At 39.5% G+C, this 18095-nt stretch overlaps 1 protein-coding gene across 1 annotated transcript; it reads right to left on the bottom strand.

The window, feature by feature from the left end:
* On the bottom strand, positions 1-17974 carry LOC119736789. The gene is made up of 14 exons (XM_038210797.1): positions 17760-17974; positions 14027-14098; positions 13340-13411; positions 11049-11120; positions 9864-9935; positions 9483-9626; positions 7069-7137; positions 6804-6878; positions 6579-6650; positions 5720-5773; positions 5043-5218; positions 2359-4332; positions 2017-2045; positions 1-147 (listed from the first exon to the last, which is right to left on the bottom strand). The coding sequence occupies exons 1-14, from the start codon at positions 17972-17974 to the stop codon at positions 1-3; spliced, it is 3243 nt and encodes a 1080-aa protein (XP_038066725.1).
* Positions 17975-18095: the final 121 nt, after the last annotated feature.

Below are 18095 nucleotides of genomic sequence, written 5' to 3'. Positions count from 1 at the left end.
TCAGTAGTATCGGATCTCGTTCACGACACAATCGCCAGCTATCTGCAAAGCGGTGATATTTTGAAACGGCAGACGATGCTCGTATTCGAAGAGATGCAAGCCATTCATAGCGACCTTGAACTTGTCTCTCTCGCAAAGGAACATGATCTACACGTACATATATATAAGGTACGTTGTTTATACATAAAATCACAAATCATACAATATAATGATTCGCAAAGGAGGGTGTCACACGACATCACCACAACCTCTCAAAAATCACGACAGCCCAACCGCATCAGATGTTTTCCCCAAGGCCGGTGATTTTTTTTGTACGTGCCCCCCCCCTCCCCTCCCCCCTCCCTAAAAAAAAATTCTTTGCCCCTCACTTGCCCTCCAAATTGTAGAGTCTGGCGCCGCAACTGCTTACATCACACACAGTTAGGCCGACAATTATTTAACACCCCACCCCCAAAATGAAATGAAATTTGGATGTTCTGATCGTAATTACTTGGTATCTTGCTTTAAACAATGAAATCAATTAATAAAATAACAGGCCAAAACAAGTAAACCAACATACTAGACTGATCGGTTGTAATTAAAAGAAATTGTACTCCCCTTGTAAACGATTTTCAGCTTGTGTCGGCTTGGAAATTAGGACTAATGAGGACTAAATGACGTACAATTTTGAAAGCGTTCAAATCAATATAATTGTTCACGCCAATGATCTCTATCACGTCAATGATCATACATCTACGATCTCTATCCCAGTGCAAACTGTAAAATTTTAATCGAATTTCTTTTGCTTTTTTTCAGAAATTTTATTCATTTTGAAAGTTCGCCGAAGAAAGGGAGACCATCGAGTGAAATTTAGAAGTACCATAATGTTGTAATCTTTTCGGTGGTTAAAGTCGCGTTGTCCATGTGTTTTCTTCTTACAAATTTACAAGTTGTATTTTTAAAGAATTTTTCAAATTGTTATAACGTGTACATAAAGCATTGCTTGGTCGATTTTGCGTACGAGCATACTCTAGGGGTTAGGCGTTGTTATGATTTGATACGCGATAACCCGCCGCTGCGATAACCCTCCGCCGCGAGAGGGCGTTATCACGACCAACCAATATCAGGCCGTGTCCGAACCAGAGCTACGGCTACGTCTATTGTCAGCGCGTCCCCGCGTATTTTCAATGGGCGCAAACCTAGACCTAGCTCTAGACCGCTGATTTGGATACAGCCTCACCCACGAACTGCCAAGATTTTACAAGATTCCCTAGACGTTGTTACTGGCAGTTCGTGGTGATATTGGTTGATCGTGATAACGCCCTCTTGCGGCGGCGGGTATCGCGGCGGCGGCGGGTTGTCGCGTATTCATCATAACAACGTCTAGCCCTACAGACTAACGCGCACAAACAGATCCTCCCGCCATCCGACTGGTTCCCGGCCCCTGTGTTATTGACTCTAAATGGGGTCTAGAACCAGTCTAACGTTCTAGAACATATTTATCGTTGTGTCGCAAATGCTTCGCAATATTTTTGGGTAATTATTCCCAAACGCGGGTTGAATTTTGTTCTCAAAGTCTCATTCAAAATTAATGTAAATAATTTTTGTATTGTTGAGTTAGTGAATTGCAGATTTTTTTTCGGGGTTAGCCCTATAATAGCTGGGACATTAAATCCTTGCCCTTCAACTGAATACTGCAATTTAATTTGCAATCGATTTTTCTTATATTCAAGATGAGTGCAAGGAAATTCTACTTATTACGAAAAAATGAGTAGACATCACGTGAACAATACCACTTGTTAAGAGAAAGATGCATACAAAATATTCCTCGAGAGTAAAAAAAAATATATACGTATTGTTCAGGGAATTATTTTTTTCAGACCATTTGAGATTTTTCCTATGATACACCTGTAGAATGATGATAATTTACATAGACCCATAAATAGTATCAGAAACAGGTCTGCCACTAATTAGAGTCGTTTCTCCTTCAGTATGCGATGTGTTGATTGGTCTACAGGATCGCGAAGTCTTCCATACAGCCTTCACTAAGGTCCAAACGGCGCTTCCTAAAAAATACAAACGAATTGGAATAATCGGATTGGTAGTAAAAACAATCGGTGATCAAAATGAGGAAACATAATCCATGAGTTTGCCATAATACGGTATTTTTATCCGACTTCAAAGTTTTATGTCATCAGAAATTGTAAGTTTAATTAATAAAAAATAAAATAATGTGGTACACTGGTTTGTAACGGCTTATACTTTGACATGGATCCTATATCAACGAAAGTGGTGTTTGGAGTGAACGGCCTGGATTATAAGCTAACTTATTCTCAACCGAATTTCTTAATTTCAAAAAAAAGAAATAGTTCAAATCACCTGCCACAAAGATAACTATGTTCAGGTTGATAACAATCAGGAAGATGACCAGAAATTCCTTTCTTGCATCGCTGGACTGGTTCTCTTCATTTGGTAACAGAAGCAAAGATGCTGCCGACAGATTCAGGAAGATGGTAGTCAGGGAACACATCTGAAGACGGTGCTCTGCCGCATCCTTCATTGGTTTCAAGTAAGCATGGGCGATAAGAAAGGCCACGGATAAGACAATGGTAGCAAAGAGCGTGAAATGATCATCAGCACCGAACATCAGAACGAAGACAACTTGGAGGACTTTGCGAGCAAGTTCCACAATCTCCCAATACCAGAACTGCTCCTTGTAGTTCTCACACAAGAAACTAACCCAGGTGACCTTATTGTCGTCAGTCTTTTCTCGGTCCGACTCGGGGAGAGCTGAACTTGTCACGTCATCATGTTCAACATCTTCAGATTGCACACCGGTACCTTCAGAAGTATTTATTTCTTCAGAATTGGCGTGACACAAAAGTTCGGTATCTGACTCAGGATCAAGATCAGATTCGTTTTGGTAACCAGACTGATCAGTCTCACTACAACCTCTTGAATTACAGGTGTTCAAACTATCTGGCTGATCAGTTTGAGCTGCAACGTCACACAAGGGCTGCCCAGCATTGCAATCATCTGACGGTGCAGAGGAGCATTGATCAGATCCCTTGTTGCTTCGACAACTTGCCCACAACATGAGGAACAGTGCCAACGGAAGGCCAACAACATAACACAGGGACACTTCGGCGGCGTAGTTGTAGCTGACATGCTGATTTGATTCGCAGTCGATGGAGTAGTCCGATCGGAGTCGCAGGACTTTGAAGTGATCGGTGTCATCTAGGTAGAACTCGTCACATCCAGGAGGCAGCAAGGTAAAAATGGCACTCGATACGCTTGGATATGTGACAAACAGAAGAATAACCACAACCAGGTAACAGGTTTGTTTAGTTTGAGCCAACATATTGTTGCAAACCTCCTTGGACAATTTGGTCATTTTCAGGTAACTTTTCTTGCAACCGTACACACTCAGTGCCAACAACACTACAAAGACAACGAAGCTCATACCAGTTATGAACTCTATGTAAATAGTTGGGTATGTGAAATTTGGGAAGTAGCATCGAGGGCTAACGATCAATTGCGCAATATTCACCTCTAACAATCGGAAAAATGAACCAATGTTAGTAAGTGCCTGTGGCCAATGAATCCCATCCAGTGCTTCGAATATCTCGCCCATGATCTGATAGAAACCAAGTACGATCTTGAATCTGGAGAACAACACATTGATGGCAGAACGCCCTCTACGCCGATGTCTTCGAAGGTCCCACATCACGATGATAATTATTACAACAATAACTACCAGAGCAGCCACAATCTCTAAAAGAAACACATACCATCTGGGACATTCAAAGCATCTGTTAAACCAAGAATAGTAGTTGGCAATGCACTGAGAGCACAAGAAATCCTCATAACCAAATTCACATGTAGCATTTATTCCGTCACCCCCATTCTGACACGATTCTTTTCTTGGACATGGATGAACTTTTGGCAAGGCACCATTAAACCTTACCGTGCTTTCGTCGTAGCTCTCGTTATGTATGAGGATATTTTGTACATATTTCTCGTAGGATTGATAGTTGTCGACCGAGCCCCAGTCCCAAGTCCACCAGAATCCTGGCAGAAGATGTTGATATTCTTCCGAACAGTCAGTTCCTTGCAACGGACAGGCGAAGCATTCACCAAACCGATCTTTACGGTAGTAATTCGACACACAGGGACACGCGCGGAATCCTGCGTGGCGGCTTGTATCCGTGCCTGATGGACACACCACGCAATCTCCGATGGTTTTACCAGGGTGAGCTTCTGGTGGAACGTATGTGCCATTATTGCAGAAAAAACAATTGAGGTCTGCTCCTCTCTTCACAACTTGTCCTGTTCGGTTTTGAAAAAAACCTCCTGAAGGAGACATCAAAACAAACTATTTTATTGTATTTATATGCCTGTCGAATATGTTGCATTGCTTTAATAGTACAGTTTTGTTACATTTTTATTTTAGAATAAGCTTTAGGGCAGTGCTTTTTCTGTTAAATTGTGCTGAGTTAGTTTTCGTAGGGTTAATCACAGTATTTACACAATTTCCAACCATGTAAATAGTAGTTTAAATCTTGAATGAAACTGATTGGGTTTGCTTGCCAACTGCAGAAGCCGAGACCGACTTAGAATGTTATTATCTGTATATTGAATACGTGTACTATCCTCAATTAAGCTCAGTCATTGAATCCAAACTTGTTCGTTATAGAACATTAATCAGAAGCAACAAAACCTCGGCATTAAGATCTGTACGAGAGGGAATATAGTGCTTGTGTTGCGATACCTTTCGATAAGTTAAGGATATCATTTTAATGGACCGATCCAGTAAGCACCGCCCCATGGTATTCTGACCAATCACAGCCGTGATTTACGTCCGACATGCGTGCATAAAAGTCCGACATGCGCGTGCACGCGCGTATAATGCGCGCGGCAGAAAAATGCAGTGTGGCATTGGAGAGGAGCACGTGTTAATTTGCCCAGTGCGCAGTGGGAGGGGCTTAGTGGATCAGTCTATTTTGGGTGCATTGCTCGACGACGTCTGCGGAATATTTCATTTTACAAATTGCTTAACATACCTGATGGACAGGATTTACAATCCTCGGGGGCTCCTCCGTAGGTTCCCTGATGACACGTAGTGCACTGATATGTTCTATCTCCTGTTTTTTCACAGCTGAATCCGGCTCGAATCAATAAATCTCGTTCCGGCTTCGTCACGGATAGTGTTTGAACAAAATCAGTCCCGACCAAATTTCTGCATAGTTTTAATGAATAGATACAATTATGGTTCAATGCAATTCATAATTTAGCACTTCAGTCATACAGAAAATGCAATGAACACAAAACAATCTCAACTAACTAGCGAAGGTTTAGGCGAAGACTGTGGTTAACCACATGGGCGTCACCAAGATTTTTTTTGCCAAAAATGCCTGTATTTCTCAACACATTCTCGATTTATCACTTTTAGACGGGGCAGGGACATTTTGTCCCCCCCCCCCCAACCCATTAAATTTACACAACTATGACTTCGCGCCTCTTTTTCTTTTCTTTTTTCTTTTTTTTTTCTTCCTTTTTTTTGGGGGGGGGGGTGCTTTTCCGGAGGGGGGGGGCAAGGCCCCCTCCTTGCCCCCCCCCCTTGCGACGCCCATGGTTAACCATAATTCGACTAAACTCACTCAAACGCTTGAGATTGTTGCTTGAGTTTGTGCCACATCGGTGGACACGGATCCCTAACCGAATATTAATTGAGACTTACATATTGAGGTCAGACCTGGTGAAAGGAACTCTCCTGAGTGTGTTGCCAATGGATCTGTGGAAATTGAATGAGCCGATGATTAATGATAGATAGCAAGATCAATCTGTTCTTTGGGACGCAACTGACATAATCGAGTCCGTTGTTGATGAAAAGATGTTTCTGTGGAAACAGAAAGGATATGCCGTGCAGTCGAGTGTAGTTATGCTGGCACGCTAGCGTAAAATAAAGTATGAATGCTAAAAGATGCATACCCCATGCACGCCCCAAAATGGAGTGTTTTTGTCCTAACGAATTTTCAATTGGCATGTTTTGTTTGAACGAAATACTACTTTATTCCGATTGTTTAGGTGTTGGGTTATGAACCCACAACGTATTGTTATTGGCGTCTGTATTTGTCTCAACAAGGTATTTCATATTGTGCACAAATAACCCGCCCTGCGAGAGCAAAATTGTCTTTCAGTAGAACCTTACTAGTAACTAGGGCGCTAGAAGTTATTTTTTCTCTCAAAATTGTGACTTTTGGTCGGTCGTATGAGAACGACCGACCAAAATTTGAAAAAAAGAGAGTTCTCGTGTCACATTACTGGGTCTAGTCTTGCAGTCAATAAATCGAATTTTTTTTAATCCAATAACTAAACGTCGGTGGATTTCTTTTGTTCAATGTAAAGTGAATAACTTTTATATCGCTAGGAAATTAGCAATTGAAAAACAAATCTACTATATTTCGAGGTGAAATCCGAAAATAAGTTTCAAATTAAGTATGAAACTGCTCATCATGTAAATTGCAACACAGCAAAATATAAGTACGATGTTAAATCACTTCAATGTCCTGCAATAATTATGCAAAGTATATACTCACACGTTGCAGCGAGGTCCTAAATCTTGCCAAACCGAATCAGCAATAACTTCGACGTCGTTACCGTAAAGAGATCTGAGACGAAAGCATGTGGATTAACAATCTTAAAAGGTTTTTTTTTATATAAAAAAACCCATACTTTAACGGATACACAGTTCAATGAATACTGTCTGGTAATCAAAATCATAAAGAGAATTGTTTTTGCACTTCATTTTCATTGGAACTCACACAAGCAGAAGCGAATTGGCTCTCGTCATAAACGGCCTGGCTCCAATTGAACGCAACTCCGCGTTGAACAAGTAACTATTGAAAGAAACCAAACCGAGAAAAACAAACTAGTTGATATACCTTATGGTCAAATGGACACGTGGATAATTGCACCAATTGGGTCAAAGCGATGTGTGTATGGGGCATTTTTATTCAAACTGTCCCATTAAGTTATCTATAGGACGTGAAGAGTTTAATCACCAAATTCCTTACTAGGACTACTCACAGGTTTACTAGCTGCGTATCAAAAAACACTCGCTCATCAATTTCAGTTATTGGGTTGTCAGCAATCATTCTGCAAACAAAAGAAGTAAAACTTTTACATTTTGATTGATACCACAATCTTGACTTGTTAAAGGCACATATATTTGCATTTACCCCAAAATTAACCTTCCGAATTATCATCAAAAAGCTTACTTGAATTAAAGATCGTACTGGTACTAAACACCCCGTGAAATAATTCCGTCTGGCTTGCTGTCATTTAGAAGAATTCAAGAAACGTAGGTGATTTCCAACGATCAGTCAGTTGAGTGATTTTGGGAATTAAGAGTTAGAAATGATGACATCGTGTTTTGTGATTACAAGGTTGTGCATGATTTTCACTGTTTTCTCGAGACGTGTGGTATCTTCCTAGCTGAAACTTCAAGAGGTTAGGTTTATAACATTCTACTTTGGATTTTGGATTTTAGGTGGTGGTATTATTGGAAACAAAATGCATGGACAGCAAGTGAACTTATAAAGCTCAAGTTTGGCTTTGATATTTCCATTCATATTTGAGTTACATCACAGAGACGTCATTATAGGTTTTCCCGGCTATTTTTAAACGTTTATCGTTTGAATTCACCGATCCTATTATTCAAAATCGTCCAGCAACATCGATTTAGTGCACTTCGAATGTTTAATTTCGTCTTTTCGTCGGACAATTTCAAATTTAGTTCAAGCAAATTAAAACACTTTGTGTCCCAGAGTATTCGATTTCGTCTCGTCACGCGAATTCCCTATATCGATACTTTAATTTCGTCCCCGAACATCGCCAAGCTTAATTCTCAATTTGAATTTCAAAAAGCCACCACTAGATTTCATTTAAGGTTCAGTATAATTCAAATTGTTAGCATTCCGATTCGTCCAAAATCTTTGAAATTCGTCTCGTGAAGCAATTGGCGTTGAATTGAAAAAGCAAATTCGTTTTTTGTCATTCGTTTTAATGTCTCTGGTGACTTAAAACATTGCGATTAAAAATGTGCCCAATCTTTGGACTTCTTTGCGCATTAATTAAATTTTAATTTGTTACAAATATTTCCTTATAATTGAAAGTATATAGCTGTAAATTTTGAGTTTTCTTTTACAATGAACATTAAAATCAGAAATTGAACTTTCACAATATGCTCTTTGCTTAGCATATGGAAATTAAGCATTAAGATCAAACTCCTTCGTAATGTTGCTCTTTGATATATGTATATGAATAAAACAACAGAAATAAGGTATGTCTATCAAAGAACAACATTAAGAAGGTCTTTGAACTTAATGCTTAGTGTCCATGTCATTTCAGTGCATATTGTGAAATGTCAATTTTTGAATCGAATGTTAATTGTGAAATAATAATTCATGCCTTACAGCAAACTACTTTTATTTATACATATAAGGAAATATATGTTGAATTATCATTGTTTTAATTCGCATAATTCTTCAAATAAGTCTAAATATTGGGCGCATCGTATACGATTTTAAGTCACCAGGGACGAAATGTAATGACAACAACATGAAAACGATTGACAAAAAAACGAATTTGCTTTGTCAATTCAACGCCGATGGCTTCACGAGACGAACTTCAAAGATTTTGGACGAATCGGAATGCTAACAATTTGAATTATACTGAACCTTAAATGAAATCTAGTGGTGGCTTTCTGAAACTCAAATTGAGAAGTGAGCTTGGCGATGTTCGGGGACGAAATTAAAGTATCAATATTCGGAATGCGTGTGGTAAAAGTGTTAAAATAGCTGGGAAAACCTATAATAACATATACGAGGACATTTAAGAGTCTCCATTCGTGTTTTTAGACATTTCCGTCTTTCATTTTGACACTTATTTTTTCCGATTATTTATTTAAAGCATTTTGCTTTGTTGATCCTGGTAATCTTTACTACACTGTTTTGGTAACTGTTCTTTGAGTTCAGTACTGTACTTGGTCCGTGAATGAGCCAAATAGTACTTAGGAAAACAACCAGACTTACTTAACAAGAGTTTTAAATTGATATCACACATTCGATGTCTGAATGCTGCTAACAGCTTAGACGAATTTGATCTGCAATGACGAATATTCTCGACCCAGTGTTTAAAGAGGGCGACAAAGCTTTGAAATTAAATGACTAAATTGGTTTTGGTAAAAGCGTGCAAAAAGTTTCTCGGATGAAATTGATTGTTAGACTTGATGAATTTAAATGAAAATAGCCGGGAGAACTTATATTATCGATGTTTTTAGTTCACAAATATTAAGCTTGTTGCTTTAGAAGGTTGTTAAATTTGTAAATATGAACATATTCTAAGGATATAACAAAAGGTAAGAATATGTATTATTTAAAAATTGTGCTGTCGGTAAAATATTGACTCTTGTTTTTTTTTTCACGTGTAATATCACTTACAAAGTCCTTAAGTTCTGAAGTCCAACAAACATCTCCCTTCTGAGCACTCTAATGAAGTTTTGGTGGAGATACAGAGTTCGAAGTTTCCGCTGAAAACGCAAAAGTCCATCCGGGATGCTTGACAGATCGTTTGAAGACAGATCCCTGTGAAAAAAGAAAGAATATAATTCAGATGATTCAAAATGATATTTTTAATCTATTTGTTAAGAAACAAAACGGAGTCGGAGCTGGGGGTTGGGGCTTGAACCCGTACCCCCAAACCCTCTCTGGATCCGCACCATGCGATTTGTTAGTACATTTATATTTTCATTTTAGCTATTATTTGACCAGGAAAAAAAAATCTTTGAGTGAAGTTCATACAATGAACCTACAATAACTTACAGGGTGCCGAACACAGTAACGTTGGCAAACAGGTCTTCGGGCAGAGATGCAATGTTGTTGGAACTTAGAAATCTAGTACGAAACAAAATTAGATTTTAGCATATTTCAATTAATTTCACGAGATACTACCAAGGTTCTTATTGCACCACTGACACACACTGATGACAGACAAGCAAAGTACATGGATGCACAACCCTATTGGGCAGTGAACCAGTCAAAATTTGAATTATGGTGTTTTTTTTTTCAAAATGGACTTAACAGTAAATCACATATTAAGGTACAGAATATGAAAAATTCAAGACGAAATAAAATTCGTTTTCACCGCTAAGAAAAAGAAGAAGACGTTATTTTGATTGTTTTAATAGGTACCATGCAGTCAGCAGAATCAGAAGAAAAAAAATGTTTTACTGGCAATTGACCTACCGCGGTTTGCGAATTATTCACGCCCCTTAGACAACCCTATGGTTATTTGTTTGTCTCAGATTTTGCACGTTCCGCGTCCATTTGTATAATCATGTATAAATTTGACAATATTTCACAAGCTGCGTTGACGAGATTCTACCGCGAAAGGTCAATTATATTTCAAGTCTTGGCGTGACCATCTTTCCACGGTGAGCAGATTGTCAATCAATTCTTAGGGTTATGTCCACATTTAAAAAAAATATGTATCAAAGAAGAACACTTATTTGTCGGTCTCATGTAATGCCCCACGTTTCATACTTATACCTTTAAATGGAATGTACAACATTTGCTTTTGCTCCAATTTTCAAAAATGAATGGATTGGGAGGATTAGTATGTAATAGCAAATAATGTTTCACGTTTTGGGTCCGGAGATGCTGGGAAATCCAAGAAAACCAACCATGTTCTTGTAGTCTGGTTCCCTGACCCCACTTAAGATGAAACGGAGCAATTTATAGACTTTGGGGAATGGTAAGGTCAGAGAATCAGTCTAGCACGCTTGTACCCCATCACAGGTGAGTAATCAATTGCAAAGAAAGTGCGGCAAACTGAATGTGAAAAATTGGGAGCAGTTTAAAAAAACAGTCAGTTTTCTCCAAAGCTGGTCGGCCGACCAGCGTTGGATCATTTTGTGTTTTGAAGTTTGCAAATGTTGTATCTTCCCTTTAATTGCATATCAACATTATTTTATTTGATATTGAAATAAAACATAAGATTATACTTACACCTCTTGTACGCCTTTCACTCCGAGTAATGCATCGGCAGCCACATGTTGAATTTTGTTTCCACTGAAATCCCTGTAAAAAAGAATAATTCATATGAGCATCTCTGCCAATAAACAACAATTTTGTTAGTGATAGGATTGATTACACGGTAGTGATCGATAGCGGATTGTAATCGTGTCGTTATAGGGCGCCCAATCGATTGTGCGCCCTATAACGACACGATTAGACCAGTTTGCCAGCTCTTACTAGCCATGGACAGTTGTGCGAGGGCGCTCTACAACAATCACCAGCGATGCTCTGCATTGAGCATTATCAATCTTGGGCCAAGACTACTAACCGACCAGCCAACCCAACCTCCCATTTTTTTTCTCCCCATCCTCTAGAAGATAATAATAAGATAACTTTTACCAGACTTACAGAGTCAGTATGTGATGTTCTTGGCCTGGACGATAGAAGAGCCTTGAGGGAATCTCCAACAACGAGTTGTTGTAGATTTTTCTATCAAATCAATAAATAAATGCATTTGAATATTTTTTATTTCCCATTAAAGAAAAGTTTGTAAGAAAGACCGCTACCGCGTTTCATTTCAAATACCGTACATCCAGGACGAAAATGAAATATTAATGGGCTAACCAATGTTTCATCATCATCATTCTCCTAATCCATCATGGGGGACGTTGAGTCGCCCAGACCAAGCGATCAGATGCAGACTGCCACAGCTGATGTGCACGTGTCTTGTGGTCAACTTCTAGCTGCCGCACCCATTGTGTTGCGAGGTCGGCCCCTGGGTCTCTTCCAGGCAGTGTCAGGCTGGAGTCCCCCTAGTACGTGGACAAGGGCGGCATGGGCTGGTCTGTCATCCGGTAGCCATTGGACGTGACCAAAGTGGGAATGACGCCCTTTACCGGTCAATTCGCCTCGTGGAATGGAACATTTCATCTGTCACCTCATGAAATTATTCGTACCATTGCACTCACAAACATTCATAATTTGTATATTATTGTAACGTCTGTTGTGTAACTTAATAACGACTATACTTACACACGAAGGTAGGAGGAACCTCCACTAAATGTGTATGGGCTGATGCTTCTGATACTATTATTAGATGCGCTGAAGTCAAGCCTGTCATACCCAAAAGAAAAAGGAAAATATGCCGTTTAATTACACATACTTCCCAAAAGACTGATAGAATCATGACAATAAACGTAATAGATACCTCGTTCCTACATGGCTTTTGAGTAATACGCTTCTACCAGCTAGCTACTCTTTCCCCTGTAGTTTATAAGAGGGTGTAATGTTAACGTTAGTACAAGGGACGTGGGACATTCAACCCCACTGTTTGTTGGGTTGTTTGTTGGGGTGTGGGCTGTTGGGGTGTTTGTTTGTTTGTTTGTTGGGGTGTTGGGGTTGTTTGTTTGTTTGTTTGTTTGTTTGTTTGGGGTTTTGGGGTGGGGAGGGGTATTGACAGTCACATCAATGGCAATGGCAATGGCCGTCAATAATTTCCCCCACATTTTTTTAAATAAACATCAACATAATTTCCTAACCAAACCTGCATCTGGTTTAAAAATGATGAAATATCTAAAATACGGCCTACCTGACACCCTTTACCGGTCAATTCAACAGTGATACTGTGAGAATGGGCGTAAAATGGGCATAATGTACAAGTTAATGCACGTTGCCGGGAACTGCATACTTGTTGTATGCAGTTCCCCATCACTGCACTATATAAGAAGATCCCCAGCCTTTCGAAAGTGACATTTCAAGATTGTGTATATATAAAGCCCCTAAAACCTTGTCTCGGTTATGATATCGCTGAGGGGAGCATACTTATAACATTAAGTTAAGAAATCATCATCATCAAGTTGGCCACAGCCGGGTCAAATGGGTTTATGATGTGCCGGGACCGAATGGTGAAACGAGCAGCTCCATTCTCACTGAAGTGTCCCATTTATAGCACGGCGTCTCCCCATTAGCCTCTCCGAATTAAATCCTGTCTTCTCGTGCTGACCCTGTTTTTACAGGACAGAGGGTATAGGCGGGCCCCTGGCGCCTAAACCAGGTGTTTTGGTATGTAGAACTCGTTAGCCTTGGTGTAGCAGTCTGCCTAGGAGAGGGAGGACAACTCTGATCACAAACCTGGGTATAGGTGTTTCCCAGTTTTTGGTGTTTCCAAGTTTGTCATTGGTTTGATAGAGGCTAGGGAGGGGACCCAACTATCCCAGGTTCAGATAAGGACTTTCAACCCTGTTGGCTTTTAATTTCGCATCGTAAGGCTTATTAAGGCTTACCCAATGACAGATCCACCGACACCTTTCATCATGTCTGGAGTCAACTCCGTCAGCCTATTGTTTGACAGACCCCTACAAGGTTTAATAAGTAATCATGTTGACATCAGGTACTACGCATGGAAATCGAAAACAGGTCAAGAGGTTCCTAATAATCGTATAATCGCATTGAGATGGGGGGGGGGGTGATATTGAATGAAGGCGTGCCCCTGCTATAGGCGGTCGGGGCACGCCCCTCCCCCATTCTAAGGAAATTTTTGAATAACTTTGAGAACTTTAAGTCGATTGTTAATTATGTTGGCTCCATTTTACTAGACTTGGTATACAAATTGTCAGCGGCTGAACTGCCAGTGTAGCCTTAATTCAATGACATTTTTAAATCTCAGAAACAACAATCATCACTGTGAGAAAACTATAGAAAAACTGTAAGCAGCTTAAGCCTATTGGTGCAGCGTCAAAAATATGAAATTTCAGAATCAAATAGAATAAAACATTAAGAATTTTAGGAAAAATCGACTTCAAGTGAAAATTTGCAAATTGCCCAGGCAGTAACCCGTGAACATATATCAGTAATTATCTGTCTGTTTGCATCAAAGGGCGTAATACTTAACAGATTTCATGACTGGTATAGCAAACTGCACGGCAAGTGACAACATAAATGTTTCTGGACATTGCATGAAAGAAACTTACAGGCGGATTAAGCTGGTAAGGCCGCTAAAAGCTCCTGGCTCGATGGCAGATATCTGATTGTTCTTGAAATACCTGACATAAATTAAAATACAAAAAAGGTCACCTTATTGCGCATTTTTCCCAGATAATTAAACAAACAGGAATATGCCGTTTAAACAAGTTTAAACTTCTTATCAGAAAAAAATTGACTTGGTTTATGACTTGGTTGAAAATATTGTAAGTTGTTTTATCTTCAGCACAGCATGACTAGAGACTAATTTAAACTTGCCCCCGGCGCTCTCCAATAAATCCGATTTGTTTTCGAAATAAAAAAAAATAATAATTTCAGTTTTCTCGGCTACTTTAAAACAGTTTTCATTCCGATTTCCCAATTTTAATATTCTCATTCGTCGTAGAGGAATTTCACGTGTTTTTCGTAAAATAAGAATATTCGTTGCTACAGACTAAATTCGCCTTTAAGTTAGCTATTGCTAAAATTATGACAGCTATCAGAGATTAAATTCGTTTGTCAATCAATTTAAAACTTGTGTTATGTCAGCTAGTCTGGTGTGTGTGTATTTTCCTTGTGTCATCGAGCACAATTGGGAAAATTTGTTCGCATGATATCATATCTAAGAGCAGTTACCAAAAGACAAGGCAATTTTGGACCCCAAATCAAATTTCTCCCAAATTCCTAGAAATGTTCACACAACACAAGGTGCCCATCTGAGTCCATAATGAACGTCATTTGGCACATTCGTTCGCATGATGTTATCAGACAAGTAGATTTTCCCAAATCAGAGCAGTTACCAGAAAAACAATTAAACATATGACCAAGAACTCATATATTTCTTTTAAATGTTTTGAAACGAGTAAAACTAGTGTTAAAATGAAAGAAGGAAATGCCACAACCAGTGGCGCACCCGGGGACCCTGGGGGGGGGGGGGGGGGGGGGCTTGAGCCCCCTTCCAAGAGGTTGTATTCTTTTTTTGTCACACGATTTGGTCTTGGTGATATGAATGTGGCCTGTTTTCGTGTAAGTGCACCACCAACGTCAAAATAGGCCGCCCTTCAAAAAAAAAACTAAAATAGGCCGCCCTTCAAAAAAAACCAACATTTTTTTCTGCAGCCAAAAGTTTTGGGCAAAACTGTATGAAAAAAATTCAACTTTTAACAAATTTGTAAAACAAAAAATTTGACCCCCCCCCCCAAAAAAACCCCCCAAATCCTGGGTGCGCCATTGCCACAAACTATGATAGCCCATCTTTCTCCGTGTAATATGCCCAAAACTGATTCAAACGCAAGTTTTAAGAAGACAAAAGCAAAAGAAACAAACAATAGATTTATGAAGAAACAAGGAAATAAAAAAGTGGAAAATTATTCTTATCAGCGGCCTGTATGCCTTCTACTGAAGATGTCACAATGAAGTACGACGAAAGTAAACAAAGTTTGGATTATATTGGGTGGCATCAGACGAATTTGGCATCAGGCAAATCACGGTTCGGCGTAGAAGGAACGAAATCGAATACTCCTGGACGAATATGTCAGCTCACGGTTTGAATTTACCTCGACCAAAATTGAATTTGAAAATTGTATGAATAAAAGGACAAAGTTGAATATAGAAATTGCACTAAATTGATTTGCTGGACAAATCGGAATATAAATATCGTTGACAGAATTGGAGTGGAAAACGTTTGAAAATGCCAGGAAAACCTCTTCTTATGTTTTATTTCAACGCCAAAAAAAATAGTTGCATTACTGCGTTTAGGCGTAAGCATTTCTGTGAAAAAGTTCTTACTTTGGGTTGATTAGCACCTCTAAAACACGAACGTAAACATCATGCAAGTGTAAATGTAAATGAGGTAATTTAAAGAACTGCCATAACGATGACCACGCACCCATCTTTGTAAACACCGGCAATCGTGGACCATCCTCATTCCTTTGTTTGCACTCCTACTTTTTAGCACCAGTTCTCGTTGGTTTTGTACACGAATTTCAATCGTGGACTATCGATCAATCGTGAACCCTTTGTGTGTGCCCTAACCCTTTTGTCCCTAGTCCACGATTACCCGTGTTTACATACCCATGTATACATGCGTGTGGACAAACTGGCTTATGACCATATTTTTTTTTGATAACGGCCGTCATTACTTAATTCAGGCTTTTTTTCAATGCCATTTTACACCATACGCCACCAAGACTCTGTAGATCAGGAATATCTTTAAGCAATTTCAATCTGTCTCCCAAATTTCGAGAAATCTGCGTCTGAAAAAGTGCAAACTTTGTTGGGGTCACAATAAAGTAGACAAACATGGACACGTGGCCGTTCAAGAGTTCAAAGACACGATAAAGACACGATATACCCTAGGTCTAGCCTGTTCATTGGCAGACACAACTTCACGGTTTGTAATAAGCCTACTTACAACAAAGCCAGCCATGTATGGTTCTGAAATGAATTTGTCTTCAGTCTTGTCAGCTCATTACTATTGAAGGATCTGTGTGGAAAAAAACCGGGATTTGGCCCCCCAAAAAAGTCTCCGGTTTCTGGTATGGAGCTTGCCCAAAAGGTGGTGCGGCGACGCGGCTTTTTTTTTTTTTTACCTGACTTTTTTGCTTCAAATGCCGGCTGATGACTGCAAATGGTGCTCGACTAAACTTAGTGCAAATATATGGGAGTCCAGAGAGGCCACATAAAGCTTATTCTCGATCATAACCCCATCTAAAAACACGTTAAAATTGTGCGGCAGGAGGATTCCAGTCAAACCAGTGAGCTTGGCGGTTTTGAGACATCATCTTTTATTGAAAAAAAAAACTTTTTCATTTTGCCGACGCGCATGGCTACGAAGACGCGCGCGCATACCAGAAACCGGAGACTTTTTTTTAGGCCTTTTCAAGAAATTTCGATAACAAGTCGCAGAATTATACAAGTATATAGATAACTCCAAGTATATATATATATTACTTTGCAGATTTCTATGTAAGTAAGCTGGGAAAGAAAACATAAGAGTTGTAGGCCTAATGCAGCATTAGTGCATACATTTAATGAAAATTTACATTACAATTTTTACATTTACTGGTTTCTACCCCCAAAAAAGTGTTAAATTGTGTTATTCATTACAATCTTGAATGGCCCTTTTTTTTAACTACAATTTTAGGCGGGATAGTTTCACAGGGTATATGATAAAAAAGGTTCTATCTTCACTTTGAGCAAGTGTTTTTTGGTCATTAAATCGGTGGGTAGGCCTGCATTTATTTCCCGAGTAATTTCAAATGATTCTGCTAGCTTTAAAGGGAGGGTGCACCCTAAAAAAATTAATGAGACATTGAAAAAACAAAAATCGCTCCAGGCTACGTTTTCATTTTTGTTTCACTTCAGCTTTTGAATTAGGAGAGGGACGCTTGTGTCCAGACGATCTTAAGTCGATATCCACACCACACAGAAACCCAGCCCTGGATTCCATCATCAACGTCGTGCTCATAGTGCACTAAGTGCCATATTAAACGCGTACCACTTCAGCGTGTGTACGTGCACGCATACTACAAAGACCAGGCGTAACACACGCGACTGTGGCCGAGTCTAAATTCAGCATCAGCATGAAACAGTCTATATTGTCAAAGACATTTTTGGCTCAAAATTCTACATTAAAAGAAAATCGTTCAACGGCATCGAAATCGACAATTTGAAAAATTCATAGGGCAGGTGTACTACTGAAATAAGCCTACTACTGATTTAAAACCACACGAACTAACTTACAGCCAGGTTGTATCATGTGGTATTCCGTTTGGTTGCGATTTCAGACCTTTTCCATTGCAGTTTACAATTTTCTTAAAACTGTCACACTCGCAGACATGACAGGCATCATCTTCTGTCGTTGCAAGACATAAAGGTAGAGTGCTGAGTAGAGCGAGACATAGCCAATGTATTCCTGGAGACTTCTCAGGCTCCTTGCGTCTCGTAATCTGCGCCATCACTGATGCGTCGGTCTGCACGGTTTAGGCTTACATATCACTTGTGTCTTGTTTCTGCTGAGGTTCTGGTGTACTGCTATGATAAGCATTGCGTCAAGGTTTTACTTCCGGTTGTGCTGCA

The sequence above is a fragment of the Patiria miniata genome, unplaced genomic scaffold, assembly GCF_015706575.1.
Source record: "Patiria miniata isolate m_02_andy unplaced genomic scaffold, ASM1570657v1 HiC_scaffold_3, whole genome shotgun sequence".
NCBI lineage: Eukaryota > Metazoa > Echinodermata > Asteroidea > Valvatida > Asterinidae > Patiria > Patiria miniata.
Note: the sequence above shows the minus strand (reverse complement) of the source record. Positions and strands in the feature narration are given on the sequence as shown.

Excerpts from the sequence above, each read along its gene's own strand:
- LOC119736789 (XM_038210797.1), bottom strand. The coding sequence starts at position 17,974 with ATGGCGCAGATTACGAGACGCAAGGAGCCTGAGAAGTCTCCAGGAATA. Across the intron at positions 14,099-17,759 it reads CCACATGATACAACCTGGCT|GTATTTCAAGAACAATCAGA; the intron begins GTAAGTTAGTTC and ends AATTTATGTCAG. Across the intron at positions 9,936-11,048 it reads GTGAAAGGCGTACAAGAGGT|ATTTCTAAGTTCCAACAACA; the intron begins GTAAGTATAATC and ends GTTTCGTACTAG.